Here is a 16,923-nt window from a genome sequence, read left to right on the forward strand (position 1 = left end):
CTGCCATACATACAGCAGCAGCAACAAAACCGCAGACACCCAGTGAATTTTGATCACCTCCTGTGTATCAGGTTTTTTTGTTTTCCCTTCAAAAACCACGATTTCATCGTATTCTCACGATAAATCCTGTGAGATAAAATGAAATTCTAGGATTAACCTCGATACCAGTAACACCTCCAACTCTCCAACAAGTTTTAAACCCCTAATTGGCACACTGCTTTGTGTAAGCAGTATTTCAATAACCTTTGTGTAAGTTAAAAAAAAAAAAGTGGGAGGGAGTTTAGGGGTCCTTTGGTCCCCATAACAACTAAAAGTCTTGGTTCCTTCTAGAAGTGCAACAGATGCAGTAACATGGAACTAACTATTCAGTGCCTCCGACGAGACCCCGCGGCCTTTCCTAGTCTGCTCTCATCTGAGCAGGAGTCCTACTCAAAGGAACCTGGTTTTCTCTCCTTTACTGGATACTACGAGGCACAAGTCGGTTACTTCTGTGGGTGTCGGATTCCTTGTTTATAAACTGAGAAACCTGGATAAAGTTTTCTCTAACTTTCCCTGAATCGCCTCTGGAGGTGAGAGGGAGTTCGAGGCTGAATCAGGAAAGGTACCCCAACCATCCTCTTGTGGGTGGTGAGGAGCAGATCTGCTGGGTTAAACTTGGTGGTCAACAAACTGAAAGCAGCGACCCACGGGCCGCGAGCGGAACAGCGGGAACGTTGGATCAGAAACCTAGAATCAGAGCCGCAGTCGAAGCCGCCCCCTTTTCCGGACGCCCTGCCCGCTCCTGGAACCGGGTTCACATCACGCCCTCAGCAACACGTTATGCGTCGGTGAACTACATTTCCCAGAATGCGATTCAACCTTCTTCCCAGGGCTCCAATGAGCGCCGTGGTTACGCCATCAGCCGGCGCGGTGTTTAGACTCCACTGATGTCGTGGCGCTTTAGGGGAAGAAGTTGGTGTTTCGCGGGGTCCTGGTACTGAAGACGCGGTCCGGGTCACCCCTAGCTGTTTCCTACACACCCAACCCCCCGCGCCCGCCTTTTCTCTCTCTCCTCTGGAAGGATGAGGCGTGCAGGCCTGGGTAAGAAGAGGGCTGAGGTTCGAAGTTCGGGGCCCTAGAACCGGGAGCGCTGGGGCGCGGGAGGAAATCGAACCTGTCTTCTGTTCCTGGCATTTGGTCCAAAAAAGCAGGATGTCTAGAGGGGATCTTTAGGGTCCATGTCGAGTGGAAACACACCATTTGTCCCAGGTCTTTGGAATTTCCTTAAGTTTGAGTCAGATTCAAGTTTGGATGGTAGGCTAGAGAAAGTAGTGGACTAGGGGTGGGTGTGTACAGGTGGCAGGCATCTCAGTGGTCGAGTGTTTTAGTGTTATTGACTGAGCGTAGTTATGGACACTGCTATGTTTTCCAAAGCCCGACTCCGGTTTCTGTTTCTCTGCTGGCCCTGGATCTTAGTTTCTTCAGAAGCGGAATTTGAAGAGTGGGTGGTTGCACGCAAAGCACGCTAGTAATGGTCGTTAATCTGGTAACAGTGAGTTACAAAGGTAAATGTATGTGTCATTATTGTTAAAGGTCCTGGAACTGTAACTTCTGGGTCAAAGGCGATTTCTTAATCTGAACCTTGTGCCACGGTTAAGGCAGTAGAACATGGTAAGGTTTGGCGACTTAACATTTGATCTTTACCTTTGGGGTTAGGAAACTGGCTCATCAGCAAGAGTAAGTTAGACACAAGGAATTTTAATGGGCCCTTATAGTAACGCACAGCTACTAGAACGGCATATTCTGGTTCTGAAACTTTCTCTTAGGACACGATTTTTTTTTTTTAAAAGAAGACCCCGCTAAATTAGAATGCAGTATACTTCAGAAAATAAATGAAACATTTGAAAAAAGATGTTACCTTTCTCAGTCATTATAAGATTGAAAAAAGAAAAAAAAATCCCCAAAGTGTCAGATATTTAAAGTCAGTGAAAGTTGCCCATAACCATAGACTTGTTTATTGATCAATAAATTGTAGTATGAGAAAGTTTTTTGTTTTTTTAATGAAGTTTTTATGAATACTTGGATCATAGAAAATGGGGCCAGGTAAATTGAAGAGAAAAAAAGACATAATTTTGAGCAAGTTTAGTTTTATATGTCTAAATGTTTTTCTTGTTCATCATCATTAATAACAACAAAAAAAAAGATTTATTGTGTGCTTGAGTAAGCTCTGGGTATACAGTTGTTTGTTGCCCTGTTTGTGATCCCCAAAGCTTCCAGTCTAGGTGGGGAGTAGGAATATGTGCAAAGATAAATTGTAGTACAAAGTGTCGCTATACATCCAAATACCAGATAAGTTCTACATGTAAGGGATGGTCTCAGAGATAGATCACTGTGTACTTTGTGGGGAAGATCCTTGTGTATTTTGTGGAGACATAGGAATTTGAAGTAGACCTTGAATAATGGAGAGTGGGGGAAGTGAGTTCCAGACAGGAGGAACTCAAAAGAAGTAAGGGATTATGATTAAGCCAGTTTGGGTGAAGTAGGGGATGTGGGATCACACTGTGGAGATCTTTGCATGCGAGGCTAAAGAGTTTGGATTTCATCAGTAGGCCTCTAGGCCCTTTTGAGTATTTTCCTGCTGCAATGTGCCATGTTAAATTGCAGGAAAGTGACTTGAGTAATGGTTCTCAGCCCTGACTGTACATTAGAATCCCTTGGGAAGTTTTTAAAGTATTGTTACCTGGACCTCAGCTCAGCCCGTTAAATTAGAATCTCACCAATTTAGAGCCCACTACCTTCTCCTTTTTTTCTTTTTCTTTTTCTTTTTTTTTTTTTTTTTTAAAAAAAAAGCTCTTCTGTGATTGAGAGGAGAGGTGATTACTTAGGTAACTACTATTGCTGTAATTTACATTGGTGTGAAGTGACAAGGGCTTTTGTTACACATTTTTTCTTTTCTTTTTTTTTAAAGTATGAATGCATATTGACCTGAAATTTTAAATTTGGGATCATAGTGGATCTGATACATATCCATAGGCAGAAGCTGTCACACTTCACATGAATCTCTAAACGGTTTTGTTAGCTTACTGATAGAACCTATACAAAAAAAGTAGCGTTTATCTAAATAAACAAAGGCTGAGGATGATCTTCAGTACTCACTAGCTTTTTTACAACTTTTCATAGCAGTACACCACGAGAAGAAAAGTGGCTCTGTTTGGAATAGCAATTCTAGTATTTTATTTGGTTTTTACTTTTTTCATTGTATTTGGGATGGGTCATAGTTTGAGGGAAGATCAACTCTTTAATAGGAATGTGCATTGATTTCTGGAAAGTACATTTCTGGACAATAAATACAACAAGAATTTCACTTTGAATAACTGGAACAGCATGGAAGAACTCTAAAATTAAAATTAAGGTAGGCAAAAGCAACTAAACAAAGGAAAGAAAAAATAGCAATTACTTTATAACGAATTCCTTGGTGAAGTTGTCAAATGTTTGAATTCAACCAGTCAGTAATTACTTATTGGGTAAATGTTATATACTCAGAACCTCAGACACACAAAATAAGAAGACATTATTCTTTCTTTAAATATCTTGGCCCTTATTAAACTACAGTTTGCACAGAGTATCATTGATTAATAGAGTAAGAATGCATTTTTAAATGGTGATTTTAATATTTGATGGAGCGGAAAAATATGCCCACTCCTTGAGTTCTTTTATAATAAAACATGTGCAGAGCTTCATGGATAGTGTGTCAGCAGGAAAATTCAGATAGTACAACTCTCTTCTGTTTGGAAAATACTTCTTCAATATTTTGTTGTGGTTTCTGTGGTGGTGGAGATTGCATAGGTATCTGCTGCATATAAAGTACTCATTAGGTACAGGGAGGATATGAAAGCATGAGATACTGTCTTTGCCTTCAGAGAAGCATATGATTCCATTCTGGACAAAGGTATGCACATTCAAAGTTCAATAACAGTGAACTCAGATTCTTTTCATTAATTAGTTCACATCATGTATTCATTGAGTGTGCCTTACAGTGTGTATGTGTTTGTAGATTTATGGGAGGACATACAGTGTTGAGTCAAACAAACTTAGTCTCTTCCCTTATAGTACTGTACAGAGTGCAATATTAATGTTACATACAATCAGAGCTATAAGAAATCAGTGAGAGTTTTGCTTCATAGGGAAAATGAAATTTGTGTTGTGCCTTCAAAGAACTTCCTATTCACCCCTTGACTGTCCTTGAGTGATCAGTGCTGTTACCTCCTGTCACTGCTGCTGCATCTGCTCATTGAGCATATGGAGACCTCTAGTTTTGTTTGTTTTTAATAGATGAGGTCTTGCTGTGTTGCCCAGGCTGGTCTCAAATTCCTGGCGTCAAGTGATCCTGCCTCCCTCAGCTTCCCAAGTAGCTGGGATTATAGGTGCGAGCTACTGTGCCCAGCAGGCTCTGAGACTTCTAGTTTTGATATCATTCCTTTCCCCACATTCTCAAGCCACTGTTGAATCTACTTTAATATCTGTCCAATCTAATCCCCATAATCCAGATCTTCAACCACTCTTTTGGCAAGCAGTCTCAACCTCCTGGGGCTCTGTTTTTCTGCAACCCCAATATTATAAACTTCCAACTATAGATTAGTCCAACCATCCAGCTTCTCCTGGACTAACTCAGGCCGATGAACTCTTCTGTAGAAAAAAACCACAAACCTGGGACAATTGAAGCCACCGTAGTATATTGCCTCAAACAAGTTTGTTTTATCTTTAGTAATCCTGTGCAGTCCCGGTCCCTTTCCTCCATCATTCTCCTTACAGTATATTCTGAATGATCACCCATTCTTCAGCAGTTAGCCCGTTTTCTCCCTTTACTGAGAAAATTTTTGGCAACAATTATGTTAAAAAAAAGTTCACGCCTGTAATCCCAGCACTTTGGGGGGCCGAGGCGGGTGGACCATGAGGTCAGGAGATCGGGACCATCCTGGCTAACATGGTGAAACACTGTCTCTGCTAAAAAATACAAAAAGAAAAAAAAAAAATTAGCCGGGTGTGATGGCGGGCACCTGTAGTCCCAGCTACTCGGTAGGCTGAGGCAGGAGAATGGCGTGAACCTGGGAGGCGGAGCTTGCAGTGAGCTGAGATCGCGCCACTGCACTCCAGCCTGGGCGACAGAGCAAGACTCCATCTCAAAAAAAAAAAAAAGTGTAGTTAACTAACACCCTGAACTATGCCGTTTCCTCTTAATCACCCAACATATTTATATATGTATTCACTGTCTAAGGCCCACTCCATCTGTTTGATAGCCTGATGACTGTGAAGTGCTATATTAGGCAGGGAGGTGTACATTCTTATCCCTTAGAGTTCTATAAAAGTAGCACCTAGAAAGAACAATGGATCTGATACATGGTAATTCTTCAAATACATGTTGAAGAATAAATGAATCTCCCTTTTGACTCTCAGCTAACATTCTGCATAAGTTATTGCATCTCTTCCCTAGAGCTTCAGTTTGCCCCCTCCCTGCTTTGGCTCTTTCCTGTCCAACTGCCTATTTAAGAGAAAGAGATGTCAGTAAAGGACCCTCGCTTCTATGAGCTCCCATCCTTCTGTATTAACCACTTTTCTCTTCCTCTTCACAGCCACGCTTCTTCAATGGGTAGATGATGTTACTCCTTTTAGAACTTGCATTAAAATATATGTTTCTTTTGAGCAGGGAATGTATCCTGAATATTCTTGTGTATTAGTACCTATTTTTGTATCTTCTGGACAATCAATAAGCAATCCAGAAATGTGTATCAAAATGAACTGAACTGAATATTCTTTGGTTAACAGAGGGTAATGGAAAGAATTGCTCTGATCTCTGTTTGGTTGTTTATTTTTTAAATTCATTTGGAGTATGAATATTAGAGACATATGTGGTTTGCAAGGCCCTCCAGGGGTCTTTTTCAGTTCTTTCCTAACTATCAGTGTTTCAAAAGTGGCTTCTCTAGAACCACCTTTGTGACTCTGATCCTTGCAGGTGAAGGAGTACCTCCTGGCAACTATGGGAACTATGGCTATGCTAACAGTGGGTATAGTGCCTGTGAAGAAGAAAATGAGAGGCTCACTGAAAGTCTGAGAAGCAAAGTAACTGCTATAAAATCTGTAAGTATATAACAAATATTATATGTGTTTTAATTCATATATTTCTATACATATAGTTATAAACTATATATTCTTATTGACGTCATCCCAAGGAATTCATTTACTCAGATACTGTGGTTTTGTGAGGTCGAAGTACACTCAAAATTTAGACTGGGCTTTGAATAAGTTAAAAAATGTGGCATATCAAAAGATAGGTTTTTCTTAATACTTAAGAAAAATCTCCAGCTGTTTTTTGTATACTGTATGCTGTCTGCTGTAATGTCTCAAACAGAGCTGTCCATCTTCCACCCCCAAGTAGCTCTTCTGCTTTTTTTAATCCAGTCTTCTAAGCTATAAATCTTGGTCTTTCTTATTTCTACCTTTGTACTTCATTTCAGTCACTGAGTCTTACATTGTCTTTCTGATGTTTCTATCTTTGCCTTTCTATTTCTCATACTATCCCCTGGTTTTCTTTTCTTTTTGAGATGGAGTTTTGCTCTTATTGCCCAGGCTGGAGTGCAATGGTGCAGTTTTGGCTCACTGCAACCTCTGCCTCCTGGGTTAAAGCAATCCTCCTGTCTCAGCCTCCCAAGTAGCTGCGATTACAGGCGCCCGCCACCACACCCGGCTAATTTTTGTATTTTTAGTAGAGACAGGGTTTTACCATGTTGGCAAGACTGGACTTGAACTCCTTATCTCAGGTGATCTGCCTGCCTTGGCCTCCCAAAGTGCTGGGATTATAGGTGTGAGCCACTGCACCTGGCCTATCCCCTGGTTTTCTTAGTTGAACTGTTGGAAGAACCTCTTAACCTATCTGTTCCTGTTTTTTTGCACATTATGATCTGAGCTATATAATCATTGCCACAGTCCTCTTTTAGAATATTTTAAAACTTGCATCCTGCACTCCCAGAAGTCTTCAGTGTCCTTCCATGATTTAGTAAAGTTCATGCTTCATAGCTTGATTAAATCAGATAGATCTTTCAAAAATTGGCCTTAGCTTTTGAGATCTTATCTCTCACACTTCCAGAATCTGTATGTGCTTCCTGCTAGACAAATTACACTTTGTGTCCTGTGTATGCTGTCACTTTCCCACCCCCGTATCACACTATCCCTTTGCCTTAGGCCTCCACTTCCTTCTTAGATCAACTGAAGTGCTGCTTATCCACATCGGCCCCACTTCATTGCACCCCCTCCCTCCAAACTTTTACCTGATTACCACATCCAAAAGTAACTTTTCTTCTTATGAACATAAGCCCATTTGTGCCATTTCTGTAGCACTTATTCATAGTGATTTGCATTGGCATTATTTGTATGTAAAAGGAATTTACCAGAATGCAGGTTTTCTATTGTACTTACTTTATATTCTATATAGCACTTAGCATAATTCCTTATCAGTGGTGTTGAGTAAGTTTGTATTGAACAAAGGAAGTACATGAAGATGATTTTAATAATATATGTGATTGATACTGCATTATAATGAACATGACGTTCACTTATAAAGCATTCAGAAGAAGCCCATGTTGATAAAACTTAATTGGTATTTCATTATAGTCTTTGGAAAATCAAATTACATTCAGTCTGGAGACCTCTAGATTTTGAAACAGGATTGTTTTCAAAGTCATATTAAACTCAAGTTGATTTATGAACTAAGTAATATTGTATAATGTTAATTTTAAAAATACAACACTTGGAAGGACTTAAGAATTAAATGCCTTTAAAAACCCCCCCAATGTAGATAATTTAAATTACTTGTTAGAAGACAGTTGTGATGTCCTGGAAATATTTTTCCTTGGCATGAATGACAGTGATAGAAAGAAGTTAAGTAATGTGGGCAGTCTAGCTTTATAGTTACTTTATTATCTCTGAGTTGTTAAATCTGGGAGGAAAGCTCATGTTCTGATCTATAGAATTCTAGTATGGTTTTGTATCAGTATTATCCCATGTGCTTTCACACAGATGAAGCACAATATTTGCAGTAGTTTACCAAGATTTTCAGTAGATGATTCTATTTATTTAAATATCTTGGAAGTGAAGCCTTTGATGAATCTGTCCTATAAAGTATTAGATAGATTTTGGTTTGAATAATTGTCATAATTACCTATAGTATTGTGTTTTGTAAGCTATGGTTCTTTTCTTCAGAGCTTCAGGAAGTAACATTAATATATATTTTTTTCAATTTATTATCATATTTTAAAGCAAAAACCTTTAAAATCTAAGGAAATAATCAATTTAGACATATTTAAAGTAATGTAACATTTCATTAGGAAAATATTAAATACTTTTGTCTAGATTTGAATTGGTTGTATGGGTACTTGTAGATCTTTCAAAATGTAATAAGGTTGGGTACTAGGCTTAATTCTTAGTTGATGAAATAATCTGTACGACAAATCCATGTGACATGAGTTTACCTGTATAACAAACCTTCACCTCTACCCCCAAACCTAAAATAAGTTAAAAAAATAAAAATATATGTAATTTATAAAATATAATAAATAAATAAAATGTAAGAAGGAAATATACAGATATTTGTAGGAATTTGTAGCTTTTGTAGGAATATAATAAAGATATAAAAGCATGCAAGGTTAAGAGAATCAGAGAGAAGTAGTACATACCAAATTAAAAGATGGAATTGAATATTAAGATGAAATTAAAATAAAGAGGAAAGAGGAAATGTCCATAATTGGGAGGAGTAGAAATTCCAAATTTATTTTTTATTGATCTTGGTGGAAAAAGTATCAGAAGAAGAGAGCTTATGTGTCCAGAAGACCGTTTCATTTCAGAAAATTTGTATGCTTAGAATGACATTATTTTTACTTTATAACACTTGAATACTTTTATGTGAGTAATCCTGTGTATACCTTCTTCTCTATAGCTTTCCATTGAAATAGGCCATGAAGTTAAAACCCAGAATAAATTATTAGCTGAAATGGTAAGTGGTTATGATTTTAACTTTAAGAAATTTGATCTAATATTCGCAAATAATTGAATTTCAACTTTTATTCATTTTGAAATAGATACAGAGATCCTAAGTCCTTGATTCCCATCCATTTGTGTCTAATGTGTTTGGAATAACTGTAAGGTTTATTTTTGCCATGCTTTTGCATTTTTCATCTCGTCTCACACATTTAAGTGGGAGGAACAAGTGGAAGCCAATATATCTTTAATCCTGCTTTTAGAAAGATTGTTAAAAACTCAAGACAAATGACTATTTTGAGTAGTCTTAGAAATCTCAATACTAGAGACTACTACTAATTTATTAACCAAGCAATCAAAAGGCACTTGATAATCCAACCAACCAAATGTCGTTCACTTAATGGATACTTACTCTTTTGCTTGATTTCCTAAGGATCACTTCTGAAAAAAGTGCTCATAGATTTGAACAGCCCGGAGCCTTTTCTCTCTAACAACATATACCTTTTGTTGTTAGAGTCCCCTTCCATTTGTTAACGTTTATCTTGAATGTCAGGCTTCTCTGAACCTTCTCTGGTTCCATGTGCTTTTAAAATTGTGCTATTCAAAAATGAATTTGGCATCAGAAACAATGTTCTTGCTAAGCTTGTGCACTATAATCAGCTAGGGACCTCTTTAAAAATGTATATGCCTGATTCTGTCTTTAAATATACTGATTTAGAATTTTGTGAGGAGGGATCTAGATGTAAATATTTTGAAAAAAGCATCTCCGGTGATTCTGATGCATAACCATGGTGAAGAACCATAGATCTAAAGTGTGTGAGCCACATAGACACTGAGCTATACAAAGGATATTATTTATGCCAGGGCCTTTACATCTCAGGATATTAAAATTTCTGTGACAGTATGTGTAATATTTCTAGTCCATACCTAAGCCTCTCTTATCTTCTGGATTTTCCAGCTATGTTTTAATGTGGTAGTTTTTCCCCATCCATATTTATAGTCCTTATCACATTTTACTACCTCTATATCATATTCTCTTAACTTAGTAGACTCTACTTCAAAGTCAGCTGTCTCAACAAAAGGATATTTAAAAGTAAAGGTCCAAGGCTGGGCGCGGTAGCTCATACCTATGCTCCCAACATTTTGGGAGGATGAAGTGGGCGGATTACCTGAGGTCAGTAGTTCAAGACCAGCCTGGCCAACATGGTGAAACCATCTCTACTAAAAATACAAAAAAATTAGCTGGGCCTGGTGGCGTGTGCCTGTAGTCCCAGCTACTTGGGAGGCTGAGGCAGGAGAATCACTTGAACCTGGGAGGCAGAGGTTGCAGTGAGCTGAGATTGCACCACTGCACTCCAGCCTGGGCAACAGAGTGAAACTCCATCTCTAAATAAATACATAAGTAAATAAAGGTGCATTTAACTGCTAACCATATTACATTTAACTGCTAACCATATTACATTTTGGATGAATTCCTCTACTTGGGTAGCAGTCAACCATTTGACCTTGGAGAGCAATGGCACAACAAAAAGTGGGAAAAAAATCTGTGTGATAATGCACAAAGTACTTACATTTATTGTTAATGTTTTTTTATCCACATAATTGGAATAACACCTAAATAGTTTTGAGTTGTTGAATTACTCTGTGGAGCTGAAAGAAGTGTTTATTGGACAATGAAAGAGCTTTTTATTCACTGAGAGTATTACTGTATTTTGCATGGAGAAATCAGGCTGATTATCCAAGGTTATCAACAGGCTCCTGAATTGATTAAACACAAAACTGTCATTACAAATGTACTATGGTAACAGTTATTCAATTACTTGGATATGCATATGTAGACTATTAGAATCTAACTGTTATATTTTATTTGCCTTTATCTCTGATAGGATTCACAATTTGATTCCACAACTGGATTTCTAGGTAAAACTATGGGCAAACTGAAGATTTTATCCAGAGGGAGCCAAACAAAGCTGCTGTGCTATATGATGCTGTTTTCTTTATTTGTCTTTTTTATCATTTATTGGATTATTAAACTGAGGTGATGCATGTAATTGTGAATTTGAAATTTGTTCCAACTTAATGACTTGGAGTACCACTTTGATAAAAATCAGCATCAAAACATTCCTAGTGTTCAAATACTGTGGCATTTTCCATTGAAAATTGCTGAATTTCGCTTATTTTATAAATCACATTAGTTAATACAGTGGTCTTTGAATACTGTTTCTTAATGACTCATTTTAGCCCCTATTTTCAGGGGTAGTGAGAGGGTGTGGCTCCACTAATTTCCAGTTTGTTTTTCTATTGTTTGCCAACTGTCAGATTAAATAGCATTATAATATTTTGTTGGAATCATATATACAGGTTTATGTCCCATTTAAGGAAACTTAGTGGGAGAGTAACAGAATGCCTGGAGAGCCTGACTCTGAGCTCTTGAAGTAGTAGTCAGCCAGTTTGTGGTAGAATGGTCATTGAATTTTCCTAACTGCATCAACTGTAATGATATACTCCCTTCTCCTCCTTTATTTAGTTAAAATCGTAGGCTGATTTCTTTTTAACCTACAATCTTCCTAATAATTTTTGATGATAATGACCCCTCATTTCTTTCTGCCCAAAGATCTCATTCTTTAAATAAAGCTTATTATTTTGGCATATTTCTGGTAGGGCCCATTGCACATGTGTATCAGTATAGTTATTATTTCATATTAACTTTATAAATTCTCTTGACTTGGCTTATAGTAGTTTTATGATTTTTACTACATAGGTAGCACATTTGATTATCATTTGTGACAGAATAATGTGAAGTTAAGTAATTACTGAACTCTAAATGGAAATAGTACGCAAGAAACTTAGGCATTGAACTTGAAGGTAAGAGTATTGTTGCTTTAATCCAGTGTGTTTGTTTATGGAAAGAAAAACACAAAGGCAGACTGTTGAGTAAAAAATATTAAATATTGTTAAATATTCTGTATTTTGGAATTTATCCATTTATAGGCTTCAAAAGTAAATTTTTAAATAAAATATATTAGTGAACTGTGTTACTTCTTTAAGTCTCTTTTACATTCTTAATGGAATCTGAGAAATGGTCCTGACAACTCAGATTCCAACCCAAATCAAGCAAAGTTAATATTTATATTGTTGGAACTTGCTTCAAACAAATAAGCAAATCTTGACTCTATTTCAAAAATCTCTTTAATTCTTTATATTTTTGGTTATGAATGTATTTTCTTGGATTTTACTGAGTTTTCAATTCTTTTTGTTCATCCCTAATAACCTGTCAGTTTGGGTCCTATTTTTTCTGGCTTCATTCGTCATTATTTGGGCCTCTACCTGACAGGTTAAAACCACTGGAACTGAGTGTGGTTAAGGGACTTAAACAGATAAGCCTGACGTGTGATGGGAGAGGCACTGGTTTGAGTTAGATGGCCTGGGTTCATATCTCTATTCCTCAGCATGCTCACTGCTTTTGTCCTTGATTTCTTCATTATACCATCTATTTCATAGGATAGTTGTGAGAAGTAGATAACATATTGTGAAGTGCCTGGCATGTGATAATCACTCAATAAATGTTGGTTCTCACTATCATTAACAGAAATTCTCAGAAAAGGTAGTTATTTTAAGGACAATAGGTTGTTTTCAGGTTTTGAGGTGATGAAATACCTCCAAGTAGGTATTTTCATCAGGCAATTGGAGAGTGACTCATTCATTCAAGAAGTTTTTAACTGTACTTTTTGTCAAGTATGTGACACCAGAGCTCAGGGGAGACTCAGAAATCATTGTCAATAATTAAAGTTGTGAAAAACAGGAAGAGCAGAAGGCCAAAGAAAATGACTTAAAAATGAAAACAGGAGAATCAAGAATGGAAGTAGAGGATAGCAAAGCCTTAGGAAAACCAATGATGGTAAGAGAAGGATAGATTTCAGGATCGTTTGGCTATTTTATGAAAGTACTTTGTAAAATATTTAAAAATTTTAAATGTGGACAGTATCATCAAGCAGATAGAGATTTCAGGAAAAGGAATTTTGGGTGGTATAAAAGTGATTCTCATCACTGCATGGTTCAACATTTCTTATGATTTTTATTTCTAAGTACTGTTTAAAGTAGGTCTCTATCTGGCATTTTGTCTTGCTCTTTCACATCACTGTGTCTGCTGAGATTCCTGGCAGGCAGGGAACTCCTCTGGACATACTGGCATGTCCCTGCCCAACCAGGGATCCTTCTGCCAGCACCCTCTTTTTCCATCTAAAACAAATATGCAACATTTTAAGCATCAGAATTCTGGAGCAGAGAACCCTAGCACCTGTCCCCATGAAAAGGTCTGGTTCTATAAAATAGTTTTCCTAATTTTTTAATGCTCCTAAATTTCAAGTTAGATATATTGAATTTACTTCTTTGAGAGAATGTTGAAAAAGTGCTTGATAATTTGGGTTTATGCAGTCAATAAATAATGTCATCATTCTATACTGATGAATAAACTTTGACTAAATATTTATTGGAAAGCAGAGTAGCATCATGGCTAAGACCAAAGTCTATGAAGTTACACTACCTGAGCAGAAATCCTGGCTCCACCATTCACACTATGACTTTGGGCTGATGATCTCTCCACCTCAGTTTCTCTGTTTGTAAAACAGGAATAAAAAGTGCATAGAAATATAGAAATACACTCATAGTCTGATAGGAATAATTAAAATATTAAAAAATAGTAATTTTTTATTTCTGTGGTGTAAAATCTCCCACCACACTCGATTCCAAGCACTATTGTGACAGCACTGAAACACAAGAGTTGTGAATATACATGCACAATTAGTTCTCTTGAGTTGGTACAAGCTAAATTCAGTACACTGTGGTTATGTTGGTAAGTGTTCTTCTGAAATATTTAGAAGTTATTTGTTTCCCAAATGAGAATCTCTCACTTAAATTTTAATAGAGAAACTTCAGATGACATGAAATTAACTGGTGAATTAACTTGAGAATGATACCTTTCAAAGGCAATAGACACTTAGAAGATCATTTACATATTTTGCATATTTTAGCTTTCTCAACTTGTATGGATAAAATCTTCCTACATTTATTGACCTTCCATCTTCTGGTATTTGAAATCCTGTCAAGAATCGTATATGAAAAAGGCACGTGGTTATTGTTACTCTGGCTTTGTCCGTTCTTTTCCTTTCAGTTAAATGTTCAAGCAGGAGAGCAGGATCCTTCTGTACATTTCATATAGCTTTGTTCTCGTTGTATATATATTGGCATCTATATCTTAGCCAGTGATTCACCTTGTCCTTTTAGAAGAATTCTTCACAAGCCTTGGAAAGACTATTGCATGAACCAAAGAGATATGCAAAGTGCCAAGTTCAAGTCTTAAAGTAATCTTTCCTTAATCTTCAAAATGAAGAGAAAGAAATAAACATAAAATGTTTCTGACCAAAAAAAAACAAACATATACTAGATGTGAGACTCCAAAATTCATTCAAGCTTAATCATTTATAACTTTAGTAGCTGAAGTATGATGCAAAATGTAACCACATTATCCATTATAACTATAAGTATTCTACAAAGTCTTTATGACATTTAGAAAAGAAAAACTGTTTAATGTTTTCTTTTGATTAACTTTGCTAATTTCAACATGGGTTATATTTATACAATTATGTAAAGAATTGTTCCTACTATGTTTTCTCAAAGATCGATGATTGTGGTGTGATACACTTGAAAGCAGACAGCTGAATCTGACTTTTAGTATTTATAGCTTCTCTAATGCTTGTAATTAATTTAGAAATGAGCAGGAGAAAATGAAACACATAGCCTAAAAATGTCTATATATAACAGATATTAATATATTTATAATGAAAAACCTTGTCAGTTCATCAATTTACATTTTAAAAGAATATTTATAATTATTGCTTTCTCCTCAAGTTTATCTCATTAATTAATAAATAGTTTGACCAGCTGGTAATTTGTTAAGCTTTTACATTATTTAATAATCCATTTGCTTTAAAGCACATAAGATGAACTGTCTTGTTTTTAAGGAAAGTAGAACATGAGTTTTATGTGAGGTAATTTGTATTTCAGAAAAGTTATTGGAATAAAATACTTTAGTCTGATTATAGACAGATTTAATGCTTAGTTTCTTCAAAGATCTTTTAATATGTTAATTTTACATTAATATATATTTTAACTTATTTCAAAATTATTTAAAATCTGTAAAAGGCAAGTTGAGTTTTTTTGTTCACACACAAAACAATTTCAAGGAGTCCAAATATGTTATGATGATGTCTATTAAAGATATCCATACTACATGATTAAAATTATTTTCATAATTAATGGATTATCTTCTAGGTTACTGCTTGAAAGACAGACAAACTTCTGAATGGTATGTGCTAGTCAGCTCCCTTAAACTCTTTGTCTGCATTTGTTTCTCATGGCTAAATAATTTAAATTTAATTTTAAACTATTTCTAAAATAGTTTTAGATTCACACAGAGAGCATTTTAAACCAGATCAATGGGGATATAGAAAACATTATTTCTATTGTTTACACACTCTTTTGTCTTCAAAATTACCATAAACCCCATTTCCACAGGCTCAGTGAAAACTGAGCACCAAGAGCATGATGTATTTTTGACTCCAGCAAAAAACTAGAAGAGTACACACAAATTTTGTTTGCATTCACAACCGGTCACTTAAGGCAACTAACAATGCCAGGCTCCCTACTGTGAAGTTTGTAACAGATGGGACAAGACAAATTGCAAAGTTTAGTTCACTTGCTCTTACACAGTGTATCTGAATCTACCTTTTGGGCTTGGCTAGCAAACCACCCTAGGGCAGTTTCACAGAATCCTCTCTCTAAACTTTAAAAAACTTAAATTTATTTTTTTTTAAAAAAAGAAACTACAAATCTATTTCATAAAACAACAGCATTCTAATATTTGAATTTAAGAGTGATTTTAATATACTTGCTTCGGCCGGGTGCAGTGGCTCACGCCTGTAATCCCAACACTTTGGAAGGCCGAGGTAGATGGATCACTTGAGGTCAGTAGTTCAAGACCAGCCTAGCCAACATGATGAAACCCTGTCTCTACTAAAAATACAAAAATTAGCTGGGTGTGGTGGCGGGCACCTGTAATCCCAGCTACTCGGGAGGCTGAGACAGGAGAATTGCTTGAATCCAGGAGGCGGAGGTTGCAGTGAGCCGAGATCGCACCACTGCACTCCAGCTTGGGTGACAGAGTGACTCTGTCTCAAAAAAACAAACAACAATAACAACAACAACAGTATATATATATATTTATATATGATATATATTTATATATATATTTTATATATTATATATATTTATATATTATATATTTATATATTATATATATTTATATATTTTATATTTATATATTATATATTTATATATTTTATATTTATATATTATATATTACATATATTTATATATTATATATATAATACATATTTATATATTTATATATATATATTTGCTTAACTTTTTTCTACCACTGTGTGTCTTAGAATTAATCACAAGGAAGTTGTGATGGAATAAGTTTTAATATAAGTAAAATATGTGTGGCCAAAAATGAAAAGGAAGGAAAGAGAGACAGGAGAAAGTTAAACTTCAGTCCTTTTTGTATTAATACAGTCTTTTACCTAAATTATATTCAGCTTTTTCCAGAGGATGTAGACCTTCTAAGGGCAGATGGGCAGTATGAAAATATTATATGTTAACTTATTTGCTTTTTAATTAAGTGTACGAGTGTTGCTTTATTCAACATGCAGTTTTGCTCTTGTTTCTAGTAATGAAATGATGTATGTTTTCAGAAAATTTAATTAATTACTAATTAAACAATTCCTACTGGTACTAATCCATGCCAGGTAAACTCAAGATGGGGTTTTTTTAATATAAGCATGCATATTTACTCAT

The 16,923-nt window shown here is 36.0% G+C and overlaps 1 protein-coding gene and 1 long non-coding RNA gene across 2 annotated transcripts in view; one reads left to right on the forward strand and one right to left on the reverse strand.

Moving 5' to 3' along the window:
- Positions 1-591: 591 nt before the first annotated feature.
- On the forward strand, positions 592-12,041 carry BET1 (Bet1 golgi vesicular membrane trafficking protein). Its single transcript, XM_054496760.2, has 4 exons — positions 592-1,080; positions 5,990-6,114; positions 8,966-9,022; positions 10,893-12,041. The coding sequence occupies exons 1-4, from the start codon at positions 1,062-1,064 to the stop codon at positions 11,046-11,048; spliced, it is 357 nt and encodes a 118-aa protein (XP_054352735.1). The 5' UTR covers positions 592-1,061; the 3' UTR covers positions 11,049-12,041.
- Positions 12,042-12,144: 103 nt separating this feature from the next.
- LOC134739936 (uncharacterized) overlaps positions 12,145-16,923 on the reverse strand; it is a 33,252-nt gene continuing 28,473 nt past the window's right edge. The window contains exon 3 of the long non-coding RNA XR_010127108.1: positions 12,145-13,245. This is a non-coding gene — a long non-coding RNA (uncharacterized LOC134739936). The remainder of the gene's footprint in view (positions 13,246-16,923) is intronic.

Source organism: Pongo pygmaeus, chromosome 6 (assembly GCF_028885625.2).
Source record: "Pongo pygmaeus isolate AG05252 chromosome 6, NHGRI_mPonPyg2-v2.0_pri, whole genome shotgun sequence".
NCBI lineage: Eukaryota > Metazoa > Chordata > Mammalia > Primates > Hominidae > Pongo > Pongo pygmaeus.

What these genes read in the sequence shown, in the direction of transcription:
- BET1 (XM_054496760.2), top strand. An exon ending in AAGTAACTGCTATAAAATCT is followed by an intron (nt 6,115 to 8,965) that starts GTAAGTATATAA and finishes TCTTCTCTATAG; the next exon opens with CTTTCCATTGAAATAGGCCA. An exon ending in ATAAATTATTAGCTGAAATG is followed by an intron (nt 9,023 to 10,892) that starts GTAAGTGGTTAT and finishes TATCTCTGATAG; the next exon opens with GATTCACAATTTGATTCCAC.